The 22419-nt window shown below is 40.6% G+C and overlaps 1 protein-coding gene across 1 annotated transcript in view; it reads right to left on the reverse strand.

Moving 5' to 3' along the window:
- RMND1 (required for meiotic nuclear division 1 homolog) overlaps positions 1-22419 on the reverse strand; it is a 39031-nt gene that overhangs the window by 3842 nt on the left and 12770 nt on the right. Inside the window, exons 4-10 of the mRNA XM_024747860.1 lie at positions 19925-20000; positions 16078-16117; positions 13618-13718; positions 11779-11885; positions 10770-10834; positions 10134-10210; positions 7070-7190 (exon numbers count right to left, since the gene is read on the reverse strand). Coding sequence (XP_024603628.1) covers positions 7070-7190; positions 10134-10210; positions 10770-10834; positions 11779-11885; positions 13618-13718; positions 16078-16117; positions 19925-20000 — 587 coding nt within the window. The remainder of the gene's footprint in view (positions 1-7069; positions 7191-10133; positions 10211-10769; positions 10835-11778; positions 11886-13617; positions 13719-16077; positions 16118-19924; positions 20001-22419) is intronic.

Consider the following 22419-nt stretch of genomic DNA (forward strand, 5'->3'; position numbering starts at 1 on the left):
TCACTCCCCTGCTCAGAAGCTTCGAACGTCTTGCTATTGCCTTCTCGATGACATGAAATGACCCCAGATGGTTTAGTCCAAGCACTCTTCAGTGGGTGGCGCCCTCTTCACGCCTGAAGGCGAGGTCTCTGTGACCCTTCCTGACCTCCTGCTCGCTCAGCACTCCCACAGCACCTCGCTGTTTCCCTCGTTTAGAACTTAACCTCATTCTGCCTCATAGCCACCTGCCACCTGCCCGGCACCCTCCGCTCCTGCCCCCTTGCTTTGGAGAGTTACTCTTCCCTGTTTCCAACCACGTGATGCTGCCAATCTTAGTATCACTACCTACCTGACACCAACCCCTCTCCCCTCCCCCGAAAAGCCCAAGGGGGAGACGGGGTCAGTACAAGACCCAGGCTTGGCCAACTGTGAGGCCCAGTTGCCTCATCACACGGCTGGTGAAAGCACGGACACGTGGCCCAGTCCTTTGACGCTGCCAGGCAGAGTAAAATGTCGCTCGGATATTCCCTCTTCCCACACCCCTTCCCCCCATCGCTGAGAGAATGCCACCAAGAAGGAAAGGATGAGGCCAAATGGGTACGGAGGATGCTGAGGTAAGAAACAGTCCTGGTGACCCGTCTGGGTCTGTGCAACAGACATTCCCTGTTTCACACCTGCTCCCTGTTTCTCAGTCCCGTGAGCCAGTTACTTACGGGGATAAGTAAGGTCATTCCAATTGTCCTTCTGTCGTGTGCAAGCAAGGGAGCCCCAACTAACATATGCTTCCTATGTCCTTTGGTTACAGAATCAGACGTGTTTCATGCGCACAGATGATGGAGCAGAAGAAAACGGGGACAGGGTCACAGAGGTGGTAAATGTGAAGTAGGCTCTAAATAGGCAGGTGCCAGGAAGAAAAGGTGGGGCGCCAGGGGGACAGTATTTCTAGCAGAGGAAACAGCATGGAGGCAAGTACAGCTAGATAGCGAAAAACCTGAAAGTGCTTGGAGGTAAGGTTAAAAAAAGGTTAAGTACTGAATTGTGACAGGTACTACAGACCATAGGTGGTAGGCAGAGTAATGGTCCCCCAGATATTCACATTCTAATCCTTGGGACCCACGAGTATTACATAGCAAGGAATACTTAAGACTGTGCAGGAAGGAATTAAGCTTGTTAAGTCAGACGATCTTTAGATAAGGAGACAATCCTAGATTATCTGGGTGGGCCCAGGGCAATCACAAGGGTCCTTAAAAGTGGGAATGGCAGGCAGAAGAGCTCAGCGATGCGAGATGGAAGAGGGGCTCTGAGCAAGGGCAGTGGGTGGCCCCTCGGAGCTGGAACAGCCCAGGAAGTGGCTCCCACCCAGAGCCTCCGGAGTGGGACGCGGCCCTGCCAGCGCCTTGATTTTGGCTCAGTGACTCCCAGGTCAGACTTCGGACCTATAGAACTGTAAAATAATACATCTGTGTTAAGTCAGTCTGTGGTAATCTGTTGCAGCCGCAGTAGAAATGAATACATAGCACGGTCATGTTGCAACTTTCTTCTGCAGGTAAGGGAGTCCTTTGTTCACTCTTAAAATATCTGTTCAATGTTTACTACACTGTGCTGGGCAGAGGAGATGAAATGGTGAATAAGACAGATACGTCTCTGTCTTCTGGCTACAGGGCCCAGCCCAGAGGGTGGGAGACAAAGAAGAAGGTATTAGGGTGAACGGGGGTGGGAGATGCACATCAGCCGTCAGGGCGCAGGAGGCGGGTCGGTTTGGTATCCCTCCCTGTCTCACCAGCCCAGGGCCTATCATAGAGACTTTCAATAAATATCTGGCAATGAATGCATGACACTTAGGAGAAAACGAAAGGATGCTCTGACTGCCTGTGGAAGATGAAGGAGAAAGAGGAAACCATGGTCAGTTTCAAGTTCCTGCTTGACTGACCAGGTGGTCGTGCTATTAGCTGAGACAGAAATAGAGAAGGTTCAACTGCATTTTCTGGGAGAAGACAGTGAGTTTCATTTTGAACTCTTAATCACTGATTAATTCTACAAATATCTATGGAGCACATATTGTATGTGAGGCCTTTGCCAAGGAGCGGGAAGGGAGCCAGGAAGAAGACGATCCTGTTCTCTGATTTCACGAAGCCTGCGTTCTAGAGGGGAGTGTACTTATCACGTATTTACAGGGAAGCAGCTTCTGTCTCTTCCGCTGCTGTTTTAAGGAAGGAGAGGGGGAATCTCACGAGTGCAGCTCCCATTTCATATAAATCCCCTTTTCCCCTCTGAATACCTGCTACTTCTACTTTTAGCCACCTTGCCCCAGTTCCTACACAGATTCCAATAAGGATGTGGAAGAAATATGTAATTTATAAAAAACAATTTAAAAGAAACAAATTTTAGCTCATAAAGAACATTTAAAGTGGATTTCCAGGGACTGCTTGGTAATATGGACAGAATGTTCGTGTTCCCCCAAAATTCATGTTGAAGTCCTAACCCCCAATGTGACGGTATCTGGAGATGAGGCCTTTGGGGGTGATTAGGTTTAGAGGAGGTCTAAATTAACATCCTTACAAGGAGAGGCAGAGACACCAGAGTGGGTGCTCTCTCCCCGCCTTGTGAGGAGGCTACACCGAGGAGGTGAGGAGAGGCTTCTCCAAAGGCACTGAATCCGTGGTGCCATCAGATCAGTACGACGCGGTCCGTGAACTGCCGCCCCCAGGAGTGCGCACCACGTACTGCAGAAGCACACGGGCAAGTGGCGCCCGACTGAAACAGACCTTTATTTTTATTCTTCAGGACACTACCTGAGTGATTTTCCACTTGTTTTACAGCACGGATTAAGTACAATGTACGCATTATTCCAGGTACTCAGTTAAGGATTCGGAAGTCAGCAGCATTACAGTTATACAGAACTCACGTAAGATTTTTTTTGAAAAATACCACGGGACCGACCTGTTCTGGGGCTCTTCCAGTTTGGGGACTGAGGGGACCTGCTCCACCTGCTCCCTGGGCTGCGATCCATTTCCCCACACTGGGGACTGAGGGGGCCTCTCCACTCAGAGGAGCACTGTCCCCAGCGAACCCCAAGTGCCCTCCTGGCACATACCCTCCCTCTGCTTCAGCAAAGTGAAGACGCAGAGGCACTTTCTCCAGGTTTCCCCCTCCTACTTGGCACTGTGATGCTGGTCCAGCTAGCTGATTACTTCACTGCGTGTCAATGTTCACGATCGACCCTGTTTTAACATTCCTCACGTTCAGCTGTGGCTTTCACGCTAAATGCAGTGTTCATGTTGAGTAAGTTCCTATCTTTACACTTCTCCTCCTCTGGACCACACACTCAGGATGTTTCCTGCTCAAACCGCCTTCATCGTTGGTGACTTCAGTGCTTCTGTTCTCTTTTCCTGTACTCTTGTCCACGAGGGACATGTGAAGGACACCGCGGGCATCAAAGGTGCCGTGATTTGAGGAAGGACACAGGATGGGGGTGGGGACAGGGCGAGGATGCTGGAGCGCACACTTCCCGGGCAGCCGGTTTACCTTGGTTGTTGCTCAGCCACCATTACCGACGTAACTCAGCACAACAGGCTGGTCATCAGAAGAGGTGTGATGCATCTGCCTGGTGGCGATCATCTTTATACTTCACCCCAACGGTCGTGGTTCCACTAAACGTCTTCATTCCAAGAGAAAAAGCGGAGACGTCCAAAAGCCATAACTCTTGAGCACTTTCAAATTCGTCCCTAGTAAATACGGCTGCTCATCAAGGTTGATGCTTTTGTTTAATGTCATTAGAGAATTCTCACAAAAGGTTCATTTTCAAGTTTTCCTTGAGGCATAATTTACATACAATAATCTGCACTTGTTTCCATTCTAAGTATACAATTTGAAGACTTTTCATAGATAGACACTATGTAAGTAACACCACAGCGTTTCCATCACCCCACGATCTCTTGTGCCCCTTTGGAATCTACTGCCCTACCCACCACCCCACCTCCAAGCCCTAGGGAACCACTGATCTACTTTCTGTAACTATAGATTAGATTAGCCTTTCTAGAATTTCCTATAACAGCATGTATTCTTCTGTGTCTAGATTTTCTTCACTCAGCATAATGATCCTGATTTCATTCACGTTGTTGCATGGGTGGGTAATTCATCGCTTTTACCGCCGAGTGGTACTCCACCGTATGGCTATCCCACAATTTCTTTATCCATTCACCTACAGATGGGCATTTGATTGTTTCCAGTTTTTGGCTATTATGACTAAAGGTGCTAAGAACATTCAGGTACAAATCAGTGTGAGGGCATATGTTTTCATTTCTCATGAGTAAATACTCAGGAGTGGAATTGCTGGATCGTATAGTAACACAATAATTAAATTTCTGAGGAGCTGCCGGGCTGTTTTTGCAAAGTGGCTGTAACGATGTATATTCCCACATTCCCAAGTAATGTAAAGTATTCCCAAGTAAAGTATCATACATTCCCAAGTAATGTATGATACTTCCATCTGCTCTGTATCCTTCCCAACACTTGGTATTGTCAGTCCTTTTAATTTTAGTCATTCTAGTGAGTGTGTAGTAACAGCGCATTGCAGGTTTAATTTGCACTTCCCTGGTAAACAATAACGTTGAACATCTTCTCATGTTTATTTGGCCGTTCACATATTTTGTGAGACGTCAGTTTAAATCTTTTGCCCATTTAAAAAACTGGGTTGTCTTTTTGAGTAGAAAGAGTTTTTCCTTTTTTTTAATGCATAGATCTTTTTTAAAAAAAATTATTTATTTTATTTTTGGCTGCATTGGGTCTTCGTTGCTGCACACAGGCTTTCTCTAGTTGTGGCGAGCGGGGGTTACTCTTCGTTGTGCTGCGCGGGCTTCTCATTGTGGTGGCTTCTCTTTTTGTGCAGCACGGGCTCTAGGCATGCGGGCTTCAGTAGTTGTGGCACGCAGGCCTAGAGAGCAGGCTCAGTAGTTGTGGCGCACAGGCTTAGCTGCTCCGCGGCGTGTGGGATCTTCCTGGACCAGGGCTCGAACCCATGTCCCCTGCATTGGCAGGCAGATTCTTAACCACTGCGCCACCAGGGAAGCCCCTTGAGTAGAAAGAGTTCTTTGATTATTATGGACAAGTCCTTTGTCAGGTTATATATTGAGAATATTTCCTCCCAGCCTGTGATTTGCCTTTTCATATTCTTAAGAGTGTCTTTCAAAGAGCAGTGGTCTTAGTTTTGATGAAGTTCAACTTATCAAATTCGTTCCCCAAGGTGCATGTTTTTTTTTTTTTTCCCTAACAAATCTTGGCCTTCCCCAAGGTCATGAGGCCTTTTTCCTATATTTTCTTCCTGAGGTTTTATAATTTTAGCTTTTATATTTAAAAGGTCTCTGATTCATTTAGAAATGGTGTGAAGTAAAGGATAGGGTTCATTATGACTATCCCATTGTTCTAGCACCATTTGTTGAAAAGATTAGGAAAAAAATAGAGCCTCGAAGACTTGTTGGAGTATAATTAAAGGTCTGACATTCACGTCACAGAGAGATAGTAGATGTCTCCTCAGAAATCATGGAGGCCGGAAGAAAGTGACACAGTAATTTGTAGGTATTGAAAGAAATGAACTATCAACTTGGAATCCTCTACCTAGTGAAAAACTCCTTCAGGAATAAAGGGGAAATCTAGACGTTTTCAGATGAAGAAAAACTAAGAGACTATGCTTTTGCAAACTTACCCTGAAAGAATGGCTACAGAATGTTCTTAAAACAGAAAAGAAACAAAAAAAGAAGAAATCTTGCAACATCGTTGAAAAAAAAAAGAACAGAAAGAATAAAAATGGGGGTAGATACAACAGGATTTCCGTCTCCTCGTGAGTTTTCTAAATTATGTTTGATGTTTGCAGCAAAAACTGTAACACTGATGAAGTTCTCAAAGTGGGGAGTAAAGGGATGTAAAGAGCAGTAAGGTTTCCACGCTTGATTTAATCTGGCAAAATGCTGAAACCAGTGGATTGTGATAAGCTAGGTATGTATAATGTGACACTTAGAGCAACCACTAAGTATCTATGCAAAGAGATACACTCAAAAACAGAGATAAATCAAAATGGAATCCCCCCAAATGGCTAAGTAACTCACAGGAAGGCAGGGATTGATACAGGCAATGGCTTGGATGGATCTCAAGAGTATTATACTCATTGAAAACAGCCCATTTTAAAGTCACACCCTGTATGATTCTATTTATATAACATTCCCCAAATGACCAAATTATAGAGCTGGAGAGTAGATTACTTATTACCAGCGGTTAGGGATGGTCGGGGAGGGAAGGGTGTGACTATAAAGGGACAAGCACAAGGGAGATCTCTGTGGTGACAGAACAGTTCTGTATCCCGATCTGGTGGTTACCTGGATCTACACGCGTGATTAAATGTGACAGAACTATGCACACACATGGTACTACTGTCCATCTTGTCTTCTGCTCTCTTTCCCGTGTGGTTTACCTCCACCATGACGCCCTCCACGCACTTCCATCATTCCATCAGCTTCCTCCCTCCTCAACTTTTCTTCCACGCTTCTCAATGCTTTCAGACAGTTCTAACTGGATGTCTTCTTGCTACTCTACTCTCAACACATCCTAAATGTGGCTCCTCCCCTCCCCCCAACCTCTCTACGTTTTGCCATCTTTCTACCTGTCACCCACAACAAACGTCAGTCATCCTTATTCTTCCTTCTCCCTGGCCTCCCAGTACCAACCAGTTCATTTGTCTTAAAGGATTCTTTTAAAAATTCATTTCTGTTCTCACTGTCACCAGTAAAGTTCTGGACCCCATGAACTCTTGCTTGAAACTTGATGAGAAACTTCCTAACAGACCACCAGGCCTCCAAACTCTCACCAACCTTATCTAGTCTGTAGAGCAAATATCAGAATATCCTTTGACATGAAAGCTGAAAACTGTCTGTACACAGGAAAACTAGAACGGGAGATCTAGAGATCTGAGTAGAAGTCAAACAAGACATTTCCCCAAAAGCAGTTAAACACATTTACTTAATTAAAAACTTCTCTTCACACAGTCATACAACTTATAGGTGACACTGTGTCACTTTCAGTAGAAGTGCAAAATACATACCTTAACTCTACGCGTAATGCTGAGGAACCGACAAGTTTTATCATAAAGTTCTTCCAGATTTTCTCTGTCCCAGTAGAAATCAGGAGTCATCAAGAAGTCTGAACTCAAGTTTATATGGTGTCTTAAAAAAAGGAAAATCTTTAATTTTTATCTTAAATTAAAAAGCATGGTCTATTTTATTTCTTTTTTGAAGGAGATATTTATTGATTGATTTATTGATTGACTGAAGTATGGTTAATTTACAATGTTGTGTTAATTTCAAGTGTATGGCAAACTGATTCAGTTACACATATATATATTCTTTTTCAGATTCTTTTCCATTATAGGTTACTACAAGATATTGAGTACGGTTCCCTATGCTATACAGTAGGTCCCTGCTGTTTACCTATTTTATATATAGCAGTGTGGCTATATTAATCCCAAACTCCTAATTTATCTGCCCCCATCCCCTTTGGTAACCACAAATTTGTTTTCTATGTCTGTGAGTCTACTTCTGTTTTGTAAATAAGTTTATTTCTTGTTTACATGGTGCTTTATAAAATTAGTTTATTTTTATTTTTTATTTTTTTGGGGGTACGTGGGCCTTTCACTGTTGTGGCCTCTCCCGTTGCGGAGCACAGGTTCCGGACGCACAGGCTCAGCGGCCATGGCTCACAGGCCCAGCCGCTCTGCGGCATGTGGGATCTTCCCGGACCGGGGAACCCGTGTCCCCTGCATCGGCAGGCGGACTCTCAACCACTGCGCCACCAGGGAAGCCCAAAAGTAGTTTTTAATGCTGATTCTTGTAATATTTCTGAGAAACATGTAAACAAAAAATTTTCAAAATGTGCAACCAAATTAATTCAATCTTTATATTAACATTTATGAAGTAGAGAGAAAAAAACCCAATTAAAAAAATTTCTAGCGACTTCCCTGGTGGTGCAGTGGTTAAGAATCCACCTGCCAATGCAGAGGACACGGGTTTGAGCCCTGGTCTGGGAAGATCCTACAGGCCGCGGAGCAACTAAGTCCGTGCGCCACAACTACTGAGCCTGTGAGCCACAACTACTGAGCCTGCGCGCCTAGAGCTTGTCCTCCGCAACAACAGAAGCCACCGCAATAAGAAGACTGCGCACCGCAACGAAGAGTAGTGCCCGCTTGCTGCAACTAGAGAAAGCCCGTGTACAGCAACGAAGACCCAACGCAGCCAAAATAAATAAACTTATTAAAAAAAAAATTTCTAAGCTTCTTTATTAAAATTTGTTACAACATACATGCACGTATATTTGTGTGTGTGTGTGTGTGGATAGGTAATCAGATGGCTCAAAAATAAAAAAGACAGAAAAAGGTAAAAATTGACCAATCTTACTCCTATTCTTATCCCCATTTTTCCCTTTCTCCCACTCCCTGCGGGTAGCCGCTGCTAGTTTCACACACACACACAAACACACACACTCTCTATTTCTACCTTTTTTACATATGAGGCCTGAGTTTGCTTTTAAACAAAAATTTATGTTATAGAAGTAACACATAAATAGCTGTTCACTATAAAAAAAATAACCCTAGAGAAGAACTCAGAAAACACTGGTAGGCCCGTTACCCTAACAAGTCAAATCCTTTCGGCCCTGCCAATACTCTCCTGTGTCCTTCCAGATCTGCTTCCATGCACACACGTGCACGTGTGTGTGTGTGCGTGCACATACACCTACGTGTCTGGTAGTATGTATACGTATCAAGATAGAGATGAATATGTTGTTTGCTTACAAGTAGGATCATACCATGTATAAGCTGTGACTGCCACATTTCTACTTCTATTTCTCGTCATAGATTCGCCACATTCCTTTGAATAACACATAAGCACTCTTATTGTAAAGAGACGAAAACTTAGGATAACAACAGTAAGACTCTACGAAACTATTCACATACCTAAGTATATCAAGTCCTAATTTCTGAGTCCTAGAATTAATAATTTGCTATATCAAGTTCTGCTCGCATGACCAAGAGAAGAGGGGAGAGGAGTCTGTCTCCCCCATTTCTTAGCGAGCTCAAGGCTGTAGATGTGCTGTGGGACGCTCTCATGCAGGGCTTTTTATTTTTGTTGGTGCCCTGAGTTAGGGTCCCTGAGCTTTGAGAAGGGCCTAGATGACGCAACACTGGACCACTTCTCTCCAGGGCAAGTAACTAAGGAGAATGTGGAAAAGCAACTCTTAGGTAAACTATTGACAAGGAACTCCAGTAACTCACCCCATACACAAGGGCCGAAACACTGAGAATCCTGCCTAGTGAGAATAACACCAAGATTCAGGGTGTTTCATTCCATAAATCTTGGGAAAACTACAAGAATGAAATAAACTGAAGGCCTTTTAACTTAATTTTGAACGACGTACTATTATGTTTCATCAATTTTAAGACACTCTTCTTCCCATTTTAACATCTTTGAAAGTGGGAGGCATCTTTAAAATTGATGATGTCTTACAGGTGGCAGTTGAGACTTAGTTGTCATTGCCTTAGATGACTTATTTCTCTTATTCTTTCCTTTTTATGTGTGCCCAAGAGGAAATGTGATCAATCTACATCCAAATAAGACTGAGAGCTATTTCCGTAGTGCAAAATTAAAATTCTGTGATAAAAAAGCGTTGTCTCGTATGTTAGTGGGCAGCATTTTCACTTTCTTGTGGTGTCGTATGGTGTCTCAGAGTCAGTGAAATATGGTACATCACTTTTCCGTAGCAATGAGGTCTATTCAGCATTATGATGCAGTGATATACTTTTACTGAGAATCACCCTTGTCCAAATTCTAGAATGCATCTTTCCACCTTTGAATAACACCTACTACGCTCGCTGACGTAGGTTTAACGTCAGTAATTATGGTCTCTCTTGCACATGCACAGTTTCTTCCAGTACAGTCCTAATACAGCCCACCTGCTTCTAATGGGTAAGAGTTCTCCATGCTTATAGTGAATGAAATAAAAACAGCTGCAATTCCCATACAGATATAAATGTTCGCTCTTTACTGTAGAGCTACAGGGATATTTTCTGGAGATGGTTAAATATATGAAATATTTCATTTACAGAGAAAATTTACCTTAAGGCAAAGAGTTCACCCATTTTCTGCATAACTTCTTCATGAGATAGTTTCACTTTCTTCCCAGCTTTTAAAGCCTATTTGGGAGGGGGAAAATAGATACATACATACACAGCTCTCCCTTCTCACTAGCATTTTCTATGATGTACATTCCTAATCTCTTAATGAAAAACCAGGGGCTCTTTTCCCTAGTATAATTATTCTTTCGCAGTAAAAACAAAGTTAATTACAGTAAGCATGATTTTTAATGTATTCTGAAGTTTTGATATAATTTTAGTTGCATTTTTCATGCCACTATTTTCCTTGTAATTTGTCAAGACACTTTTTAATCGAGAAAAGTGGTCATAATTTCCTTCCTTAGAGAGGAAACATTTCATTTCCCTTCAATTCAGTTACATTAAAAATACTATACCATTAGAGAAAAGTAATTTGAATTTTAAGTTTTAAAAGGTTTCTTATTTTATCATTTTATACGTAACCGGGTTTTTTTTTTTTTCCTGCTTAAATTCAGTGCAGCTTTCTTAATGTTTATTATTACTTTATTGTACTTCTAAATTCATCATTATAGTGGGAAATTTGTATTTTCCCCCAATAGAACTCAATCCTTGAAAACAAGCATAAAATTTGTATAATTACCTCTGGAATCGACTGAATAGATTCAACAAATTTATCCAGTGATGCTTCCCAGATAGCCAGTTTCACTGGGGGAAAAAAAATTAACAATAGAACATTTATCATCATATTCATGTTTCTACAAAATGTAAAACTGCACAGTACCTTCACTGCCATTTCAACAATAGTTTAAGAAGCAGATGTCCAAAAAATTTGAGACTGAAATTTAAGAGTCGTTACTTATTATTACAAAAGATGGCACTAGGTAGAAAGAGACAGAAGAAAGTTGAGTGGATTTCCAAGCCCTGCTCGCAGACCAAAACTACACTGGGTAGAATCCCTGATTTTCTCCTACTGCATCTCAGAAGCTGAGAGGAACGAAGGGTGGCTCTGTAGAGGGGCAGAAATCAGGCCTTCCTGACCTTCCCTCCACTCCTCTGGGCTGTGGGTACAGCTCAGAAGTCCCGAAGCCTCCTGGGTGGTATGTGCAGTCCACCACAGCAGCAGCCTAGTGCAGACTGGTGGCAGGAACATTTCTTAGAGAACTTCTACAGTTCTATTCAGGTGCGTGGATCTTGCCGAAGAAACTGAGAGCCACTGTGACTCTCTGTCCCATTCCTGTGAAAAACCAGAGTGTATTTTTCTACATAGAGGCCTGTGCCCAATCACAGAAGGCTGTGCTTTCTTTCTCTGCCTGGATTAGAGACAATCTAAGACTAAGAATCTCAGAGAGAAGGAGAGGGGAAAACAAAGGTAGTGATAATAATAATAACAGCAACAACATAAAAGAATATTTTTGGAGAGGTAAGCTTTATCAATACCAATAAGGAATGAATAACTATAGCACAGATACTATATATTATACTCTATACTACATATATTTTTCTCTTGGAGGGAAAAAAAAGGAAAAGGAATTATAAGGCTTTGCTGAGTGCTCTACGAAAACATGTCAAAGTCTTTACTAAATATTTCAGCTTCCCTCGATGAAATGAAAACTATGGGATACCGTCTCTGATAAGTAGTAGTAACTTACCTGAAAGGCAAAGAGCATTTGAGAAAGCAAATTTCTCTAGAATGACGTCATCTAAATCTAGCTCTGAATTTAACCTGATTTCCCCTCTGTGAAGTTTTGACTGTCCCCTGAGAAAAGAAAAAAAAAAAAAAAGTAGTTTCTAAATCGCAAAAAGTACCTTTTTTCTTTTGAAAAATAATCTTTATAATCTTTCTAGAGGTCATTTTGGCAATCTGTATCAAGAGTCTTACAAATGTTCTTATACCATACGATCCAAGTAATTCCACTTCTAGGAATTTATCCTAAGGAAATAATCAAAGATGCAAGGAAAGATTTGTGTACAAAAAACTTTCTGTGGGGACTTCCCTGGTGGCGCAGTGGTTAAGAATCCGCCTGCCAATGCAGGGGACATGGATTCGAGCCCTGCTCCAGGAAGATCCCACATGCCGTGGAGCAACTAAGCCCGTGTGCCACAACTACTGAGCCTGCATGCCACTACTACTGAAGCCCATGCACCTAGATCCCGTGTTCTGCAACAAGAGAAGCCACCGCAATGAGAAGCCCGTGAACTGCCACAAAGAGTAGCCCCCGCTCACCGCAACTAGAGAAAGCCTGCGCACAGCAACGAAGGCCCAACGCAGCCATAAGTAAGTAAATAAATAAATGAATAAATAAATACCTTTATTAAAGAAAAAAGACAAATGAATAGAGATATACATTAAAAAAACTTTCTATGGTCAAGTGTCGAATAGTAAGAAATCAGGAAAGAAACTAAAAGTTCAACAGAAGAACGGTTCATTTATAGGAATTCACACAACAAAAATGAACAAGCATGTTTTGAAAGGATATTTAGTAGAAAAGGGAAAATGACTACAATAATTTGCTAAGTGAAAAAATGCTGAATATAAAACTATGTAACTATACACAGTATAATCTGAAATCACATGGACATGGTGAGTATGGGGAGGGAGATGAGGCAGCTGTGACAAACCAAGATGTATATGTAGAGAACTCTGGAGTGACTGGGGAGGAGGGGGAAGGGAGGGAATCTGGGAGTGTAAGTATCACAAGCAAATAGGAAAAGTAGAGGCTAAACCTTCACGAGAGACGTGAGACCAGAAGACATGGACAAAGGTTGGTGGACGAGAAGACGATACAGGAAAGCTCATTGCTGTCTATTATCACTTAGCTCTCATCCCAATTAGTCTTTCTATAGCTGGTGTCTCTTCCAAATTTCCCTAAAGCTCTGCTTGTGTCGCTTCCTTTCTCAATACAAAGACTTTTTTTCCTTCTCACATTCCACTAGACCAGTACCTCCCTGAGAGAAAAGACCTTCATTCTGCCTTCTCTCCCCACCCTAACATCCCTCCTCATTTTTGCACCCTTGCTGTGACATGGAAATTGGCCAGTACGTTGCCTACCCATACATTTGACCTGAGAGTGGTACAGCAGTGGTACCCCCATTTCCACAAGTGGTTCTCTTAGAGCACCCTGTCATTATACTTTATACTTTTTACACTCAAAGTCAATGGGAAAAAAGCAAAAAGGATTTACTTCAGAGAAGACTTTACTAGAATAACTGAACAGGTTCATTCTAACGAAGGCACACCGTATTACTGATTTTGGCCGCTTAGGAAACTTACTATTTTGGGGTTATACTATCTACTTGTTTTAATTTATGGGTAGCCTGAGAAGCTATAAAAAAAATATCTATCCACTAATATTTATTGTTTCAGCTCTGTATTTGTACCAATAACTTTTTTCTTAAAATTAGTCTCCAAATTAATAATTTATCTTCTCTACTGCTGTACCTAGTTATTCCAAGCACCCTTTTCATAAACTTGATAAAAAGCTGCTTACTCTGTTTTTGAGTAGTTAAGCTCTTCATTCTCCCAGTGCACCAATGCAATTTCATAGGGGTGAATTTCATGTTTTTCAAGAACTTGCATCACATGCTTCATCTAGAAGAAAAGCAAGATCAACCTGAAATTATAACCGACTCCCTCAGTACAGGATAATGTTATAGAGTTAATGCTTATAACATTTTTAAAATTACATTTGATACCATTTCTTCTGTTCTTTAGGTTTTAAGGAGAAAGCAAATTCATGGTGATACTAAACTAATTGGAACGATATATTCACTTGTTTTTACATTTGGAAAACACAGACAAGCTTAAGGAGGAGAACAAAACCTCCCATTATCCCACGACCCAAAGAAAACCCCTAATAACATTATGGTTTGTATTCTTTAAATCTTCAAAACAAAAAGTTTAAGTAACACACTTGTAAAAATTTAAACACAGAGGTATAGAAACTGATTCTCTCTCTGTTCTCCTGAATTTTTTTTTCACACACACACACTGTATTTTATTTTTACAAGAGATAAACTGACACCAAGCATTGTAACTGGATGACCACAACAAAAGCAACAATGATTGCAATTACCAAACACGAAACACACTCACACTGTGTCATAATATTGACATTCAGTCCAGGAATCCTCCACTGTAACAGCTCCTTTACTTTGCAGTGAAAATTGATTTGTGTATTTTTTGCCTCTGAGTCCTTGTGGGATTTTTTAAATTCAAACAGAAAGTCACAAAAATTATAATCCTCCTCATCAGTTCACTCAGTCCCATGTAATTGATTTTTTTTTCATCTTGATCTTTTGTTAACACTTTTATGAATTCATCAGTTTTCCATTAGAGTTCTGAAAATGCTTATTCATTCAGTTCAGCAGTATAGTCAGTCTCCTGAATTTCTAATCCTCTAATGTAACCACCATTAAACTTGGTGCATACCCTTCCAGACTTTTCCCTATTTGTATATGTATGTACATTTAGTTTGCTTTCTATATAAATGGGATGATACTGTACATATGAACATTTTCAATGCGATTCTCCTTCATGGAGGAAACGTAATTGATTTAACCGTCTTAAATGTCCATCCATGGGTTTTTTTCCCCATTCTCTACTATCCCGATGTCACATGTGCCAGCCTTATGCGTGTATCTTCAAGGACTTGTGGGAATATTTCTTTAGGATTTGTTGGAACAAAAGACATGCACACTTATAATTTTGATAAATGTTTCTAAAATGCTCTCCGAAACAGTTTTTCCAGCTTTAGAATCCAAAGATTTACGAGAGCATTCTTTTTTTTGAACATTATTCATTTTTTTATATAGCAGGTTCTTATTAGTTATCTATTTTATACATATCAGTGTATATATGTCAATCCCAATCTCCCAGTTCATCCCACTGCCCCCCCTTCCCCCCCTTGGTGTCCATATGTTTGTTCTCTACATCTGTGCCTATGAGAGCATTCTTTTATTTATTTTTTTAATGAGAGCATTCTTAAAAAACACTGGGTATTGTCAGCCTTTTACATCTTTGCAAATTCAAATAGCCAATTTGTACATTTTTCTTACATTTATTGCTCATTTATATTTCCTTTTCTCCAGGAAACCACTCCCCAGTCTCCCTCCCCCTGCTCCCTATGTGTGTATCTCCTTTCAGTAAAACTGGGTTTGTATGAGGCATATTTTTTTACCAGCTCTGGTATTATATTGCTTATATTTTGTAACCTGCTCTTTTAATTTAACTGTATCATATACACAGGCAATTCCTCAGGAATTGGTTTCTTCCCACGTGACTTTTAAGAGCTGTAACACGTACATCCTAAATACATGCTATGGATGTATTTAACAAACTTCCTATTATTATGTGTTTTGGTTATTTCTCATTTTTGCTATTGTAAATAATGTATTGATGAACATTTCTATACATCATTCATCATATATAACTGTGATTATTTCCTTTGGATAACTTTCTAGATGTAAAATTGCTGAGTTAAATATAAAGCTTTGATATGTATTACCAAACTGCCTCTGAAAAGGTTGTATTAAACAAATCATGATTGGGATATTGAAGAAATTATTTCCAGTGAGCTAAAAAGTTCTAGAAAACTTGATCTAAAATAAGACTCAGTGCAGCCAGCTTCCAGTGAACTGTGTGTACATTACTCGTTTTGTAGGTTATCACATGAGAAGTATACTTCCTTCTGTCTGCAGTGTAGCTAGGATTGTTCTGATTTTCCACAAATTATTGTGTGCTCAGAGAATGGAAAATGTAGGAAACTTCTAAGTCAAAAAGAAAATTTTGGAAGATGACAGTGCTAGAATCAACATCACATAATGCAGAGCAAATAAACTGAGGGTTATCTGTTAATTTATCTTCCAATTGCTCAGATTATTAAGTGCCAATTAACAATTTATTCTCAGAAAACTAAATTTTAATACTTTCACACTTTATTTATACTTACAGTTTTGTCTGTCACATTCCAGAAGACAGCAGCTCCTTCCCTGATTTAAAAGAATAAACTAAGTTAAAGGTGGAATACATTCTTTAGGGCCACACATAAAGCCATGCTTAGGTAGCTTCTAGAATGCATCTAGAAGGCCAATTTTAAAAAATATGATTTATTATTGATTTGACATGATGGTCCCTGGATGGATATGATAAACAAAAGCTATTTTTTGAATTTCTGATAAAAAACCTGATCCCTCAAAAATTCATGGATTTCTCCTGTGGTTTGCAGAATAAACAACTATTATTGTAAAACCATGTAACTTCAGGTATCTAGACTCTTTCATACCTGATGCAATTCTTTTTTGTTTTTTTAAATTAATTAATTTCTTTTTGGCTGCACTGGGACTTCGTTGCTGCATGCGGGCTTTCTCTAGTTGCAGTGAGCGGGGGCTACTCATCGTTGCGGTGTGCGGGCTTCTCATTGCGGTGGCTTCTCTTGTTGTGGAGCACGGGCTCTAGAGCGCAGGCTCAGTAGTTGTGGCACACGGGCTTAGCTGCTCTGCGGCATGTGGGATCTTCCCAGACCAGGGCTTGAACCCGTGTCCCCTGCATTGGCAGGCGGACTCCCAACCACTGCGCACCACAGAAGTACCCTGATTCAATTCTGGTGTACAGATATCAGAATAAGGAAATTTTTGAGACCTGTCTCATTAGCTCTCATTAGGCAGATTCTGCTATCAGAAAAGAATAAAGGGTCATGCTTTTAATATCTGTGGAATAAAGAGACTGAGATAAATTAAAGCCTCAGATGGTAAAGGCACCTATGAAATCATGCCAGCCATCCCTACAGTGCTCAGAGTAGACCTGCAACAAAGCCACAGGAAGCCCTCACAATCCAAGTCTGCCTTTGACAAAATTTAAGTCTAAAAACTGTTAGGGAACTTGTTTTGATTTCTGAAGTCTGATGTGTTGAGCTGTTTTAGGTAGTAAATTGAAAAAAAAAAAAAAAAGAAAAAGGAGTTACAGCTCTGGGTCATTGCACCAGAGGAAGGAAGGGTAGAAATGAAAGAAAGGTAGGGGCTTCCCTGGTGGCGCAGTGGTTAAGAATCTGCCTGCCAATGCAAGGGACACGGGTTCGAGTCCTAGTCCGGGAAGATCCCACATGCCGCGGAGCAACTAAGCCCATGTGCCACAACTTTTGAGCCTGCGCTCTAGAGCCCACGAGCCACAACTACTGAGCCCACGTGCCACAACTGAAGCCTGTGTGCCTAGAGCCCGTGCTCCGCAACAAGAGAAGCCACTGCAGTGAGAAGCCTACGCACCGCAACCAAGAGTAGCCCCTGCTCGCCGCAACTACAGAAAGCCCGCACGCAGCAACGAAGACCCAACGCCATCCATCTATCCATCCATCCATCCATCCATCAATAACTGGTAAAAATATGATGTTCCCATTACCATTCTTCAAACCATCTTGAGCAATGTGCTTAGTATGTGTGTGGGTCTGTGCTTAGCATCTGGGATGCAAAGATGAGTATGGTCTAGATCCTCTGCTCAAGGAAGTCCCAATCCAGAGAACACTGATCCACGGACCACCAATTACAATAGTGTGATCCACACTCTAACAGAGTTACGCAGAATCTAGGTGGAGGTACACCGGAGGGACACAGTTCCTAAAGGACTAGCAGAGCCAAATGAGAAAACGAGGAAATACCCCTGGGGAAATAGCCCAGGCTCCAGGAAAAGGTGCAAGGGGGGCAGGCAACGTCTCAGAATAAAGAGCCAGTAGTTTGAATGGCTGCAGATGAGGGCAAGTGGAGGGCACTCAGGTCAGAGGTGGGGAAGAGCCAACCCCTGAAAGAACTTCGTGCTGTGATAAGGCATTTGGTCATATTCCATAGAATTTTAAGGATACTATAGTGATCAGAATTACCCACTGAAAAATTGCTCTGCCTACAAACAGACAGACAGACTGCTGGTGGGGTGAGAAGACAGGCAGGGAGACCAAGCAGTGAGTGTGGCAAAAGGCCAGGGTGGGGTCTCAGGATATGGATTTGGGAGGTGTTTAAGGCCACAGCCAGAGCGCTGGTTCAGAGAAGCACCTCAAGGCAGATGAGAGATCCCAGGAACTCTGCAGTATGGCGCTCAAGCCACATGTGACTGCCGGGTACCTGAAACAGGCCTGGTCCAAACTGAGAGCTCCTATAACTGGAAAATATACGCCGGGTTTCAGAGACTTAGTATGAAAAGGAGAATGTAAATCTCACTAATTGTTGACTGATTACATGCTGAAATGATAATAGTTTAGATATGTTGGGTTAAATAAAATATACCAGTAAAATTAATTTCAGGAAATATATGATGTTATTATTAGTGTTGGTCAAAATTAAATTCATTTTTTTTTAAATTAAAAGTGCGGCTATAAGAAAATATATTATTACATTCGCGGCTTGCATTTGTGCCTTGCGTTGTATTTCTACTGGATGCTGCTGATCTGGAGGACCTCAGAAATCCAAATTCCTTACTCAAGTCAAAAGGGGTGTTTCTCTACCGGCACTAAATGTTGAACTCTTGATTATGTCCAAGGAAAGTAAGGCATCCACAGGAACAAAGACAGAGCTTCCAGTTATCATCAACTGTAAGAACTAAGACCAGAGAAACTTCATCAAAGTCTGGATTCTTATGGATGTTCCATGTATTTCTGTTCTGCCACTTATTAGTCCTTTGGGTAATTCACTTAATCCCTCTGACCCTTGGGAATAAAAGATCTTCCTCAAATGTTGTGAGGATGAGATTATTTTAAACGGTTTCTATTATCATTCCCACTTCCACTCAGCTACTCTGGAGTATCTGGTATTAAAACAACCTTTAAAAAAAAAAAAACCTTTAAATAAAAGGAATAAATGTATGTGGATCAGGGTCCCAGTCTGAAGTCTCCAGAGAGGTAAGGTGATCTAAAACTTTAGCTTCAGAGGGCGAAGATGGAAAAGGAAGAAAGACAGCGGGGCAGGTAGCACGCACCTGATGAGGGGCACTGAAGATGAATGGGAAATAAGATGCTTACATATTCTTAGTAAATGAAAACGCACATTTACCAATAAAGGCAAGTACACACCAAGTTACCCGAATGGGCCTCTGTTAATGACCTCAGCCTGAGCTTCCTTCAATCTCTTGCTCTCAGGAAGGCCAGAAGCTGGGGGGAGTCCACTCGGTTCCTTAAATCCCTGTGTTCTGCAGGGCACCATTATTTCCACCAGTGGTTCCTGACCTTAGCGTTGTCCAATGCTTTTTTTTTTTTTTTTTTTTTGTGGTACACGGGCCTCTCACTGTTGTGGCCTCTCCCATTGCGGAGCACAGGCTCCGGACGCGCAGGCCCAGTGGCCATGGCTCATGGGCCCAGCTGCTCCACGGCATGTGGGATCTTCCCGGACCGGGGCACGAACCCGCATCCCCTGCATCAGCAGGCGGACTCTCAACCACTGCGCCACCAGGGAAGCCCCCCAATGCTCTCTTTTTATAACGTGTTAAGTGCACCCTTTACTGTCATGAATTATGAGCGGTGCGAAAAACTTGCATATATGATACAAAGATGACATAATGCTTAAAGTTAATTTAGAACAAAATGAATAAAAAATCCCTAATCTTTTCCCTAGGGGGGAAAACTCTTTATTTCACAAGAGGATTTACCAGCAGATGCCTAAAAGTGACAAACTCTCCTATTCAAATAAGAACCAAAGGATAAATTTAAATCACAAATAAATTTTGAAACATCTTCTGTTAAGAGAGAAGGTACACCTGCATCTTTAAGGAACACACTACCTGGCCACAGCCCATCTTCCAATGGAGTTGCTTTCTTGTCTTACCTGAAGAAGAATATTGTTCCAGGATCACCTTCTTTTGCAGAATTTTCCATACCTATCACCAAAATATTTGCTGCATCTGTGATAAATGAGCAAAAAGCTATGTCACAAGGTGACACAAGATTTAAGTCACCTATAAACTTTTAACAAAGTATTTGTGATCACTGCTTCATATACCATGAAGTGCTCTACAACACACTGTCCATTTTTCTACTAAGGTTTCTAAAAGTATTTAATATATGAAAATGAAAAGACCATAAGAAATTACTTGAACAAAATATTCAACAACCTGTGACACTATTATTAGTGCTATTTAAAACTCATTCACGCCCATTTTGATTCAGTAATCGCTAGTCTAGTTGATAATTATTAAAGTCTTAGTATCAGTACAACTAAGGTTCAAGAATTTGGGGGGCGGGGGAGGGATGCACTGGGAGTTTGGGGTTAGCAGATGCAAACTATTATATAGAGAACAGATAAACAACAAGGTCCTACTGTATAGCACAGGGAACTATATCCAATATCCTGTGATAAACCATATGGAAAAGAATATAAAAAAGAATGTATCTATATAAAGGAATGTATATGTATAACTGAATCACTTTGTTGTACAGCAGAAATTAACACACTGTAAATCAACTATAGTTCAATTAAAAAAAGAAAAAAGAATTACACTTCTTTCTGTAAAAGTAATTTAAAATAAAATTTGAAGAGCCATTAATATATTCTCTTCCTTTAAATATCATTTTATTAATAATATAATTTTAATATTCTCAAACTACTCTTTCCACTGAATTTTAAATTATATTGTATAAAGTGTGGAAAATAGAAAACATACAGAAACAAAGATACAGTCTATTTCAAAACATATCTGATTTCAAAGTTAATCATGAGAACTACCATGATAGTCACCTGTAACTATTTAAATATTTTAACATTTTAAATATTAAATACATACATATACAAATATTCACCAGTAAGTAGTTACTTTGTATATTAGTTTAGTAGTATTTATTATAAGTATATAAATATTCTATAATGTAAACTATAAATAACATGTTAGTCTATCAATTAATAAATATACTAATATTAGTATGTAAAATGTTACATAATTTCTTTTTTGCAACTAGATACATTTTAATAGAAAACAAAATACAAAATAACCCTTTTCAGAAAACAGAAATATTTAATCCTTTTCCCACAAATTAGAAGTTGCTATATCCTCAGAGCACAGTTTTCGATGCGTGTGTTTGTATTTAAGATTTGTTTCACAGACTGTTCATTAAACCGCTACTGCAAAGCAGGAGGTGGGAGGGACGATCTCAGGAGAAAAAGACACTGGAAAAGCCGCACCTCGGAATCATTTGGAAATTCAACATTTTCTAATTCTATCTTTTGATGTTTCACTTCCAATTATTTTCATTTCTTTACCACAATCTGTCCTTTTAGGGGAGAGAATTGTTGAATAGAAGTGCAGCCACAAAAAGAATCTTTCTTTCCCACCAACATAATTTCTTAACATAAAATTAGGATCCTCAAAGCTTCAGAGCTCCTAATAGAGGTTGGGGAATGGGGGATTCAGAAAAAGACCAACTCCTAAACTCCTTTTTTTTGGTGAAATCACACTTCCTTGAGTTCTACATCTATAGAGGGCAAGGCTCACCCATATAGCCAAGAACACCACAAGTGAAGTGGGAAAGATCCAGGCCAGTGAGAATAGTACAAGAAGCCCCCAAGTGTGTGATGCGCAGGGACACCCTGCCGACAGCCTCTGGAATCAGCCAAGAATACCGCAGGGCAATTTTCCTTCTTAGAGGCCCTGGACATAGCTCTGTTTTTCTAAGTCAATTATGTTCGTTTTTTGCCACCAAATAGTACAAACAGTTGGTTCAGATCATCAAGGCTGAGAAAGCACAATGACATTTCGATTGTTTTCTTACAGGGTCAGTGACTCTTTTAAGAATTTTCTCTGTAGCAGAGAGGTTTTCAACCTACTGTTTTTTGCTACTTTGAGGTAAATTCATGAATCTTCCATCAAAGTGTTCCAAGTCATTTTTTAAACATAAAGCAGGTGATTTCTCAAGAAGCCTTCCTCACACTATCCTAAAATCGTCTCAGTTTAATTCTCTTTTAAAATATTCATTGAGCTTATCTTTTAACTAATTCTGTTAGTTTTAAAGTGTTGGACTGTACTGGTAAATTTTTCTTTAAAGGCTCTCCCCAACATTTCTATCAATTATATGGTTCTTCTGTAATACTAAAATAACTTTTTAACGTGACAGAAATGAAGTGTCATGGCCTTTGATCATCCCAAGTAAGAGGGATCCTATAAATACAGCTGAATAAACCATATTGATTTTAATCTTTGAACAAAGTTCTCTGTGCATATGTTTTAAATTTCCTATCTTTGTATGTCATTTGTATAAAGAGATTCAACGCCACTTTTATGATATAATCCTTCAAATAGAAAATGAGAGGCTTCCCTGGTAGCTCAGTGT

This window comes from Neophocaena asiaeorientalis, unplaced genomic scaffold (genome assembly GCF_003031525.2).
Source record: "Neophocaena asiaeorientalis asiaeorientalis breed wild unplaced genomic scaffold, Neophocaena_asiaeorientalis_V1.1 scaffold123, whole genome shotgun sequence".
Classification (NCBI taxonomy): domain Eukaryota; kingdom Metazoa; phylum Chordata; class Mammalia; order Artiodactyla; family Phocoenidae; genus Neophocaena; species Neophocaena asiaeorientalis.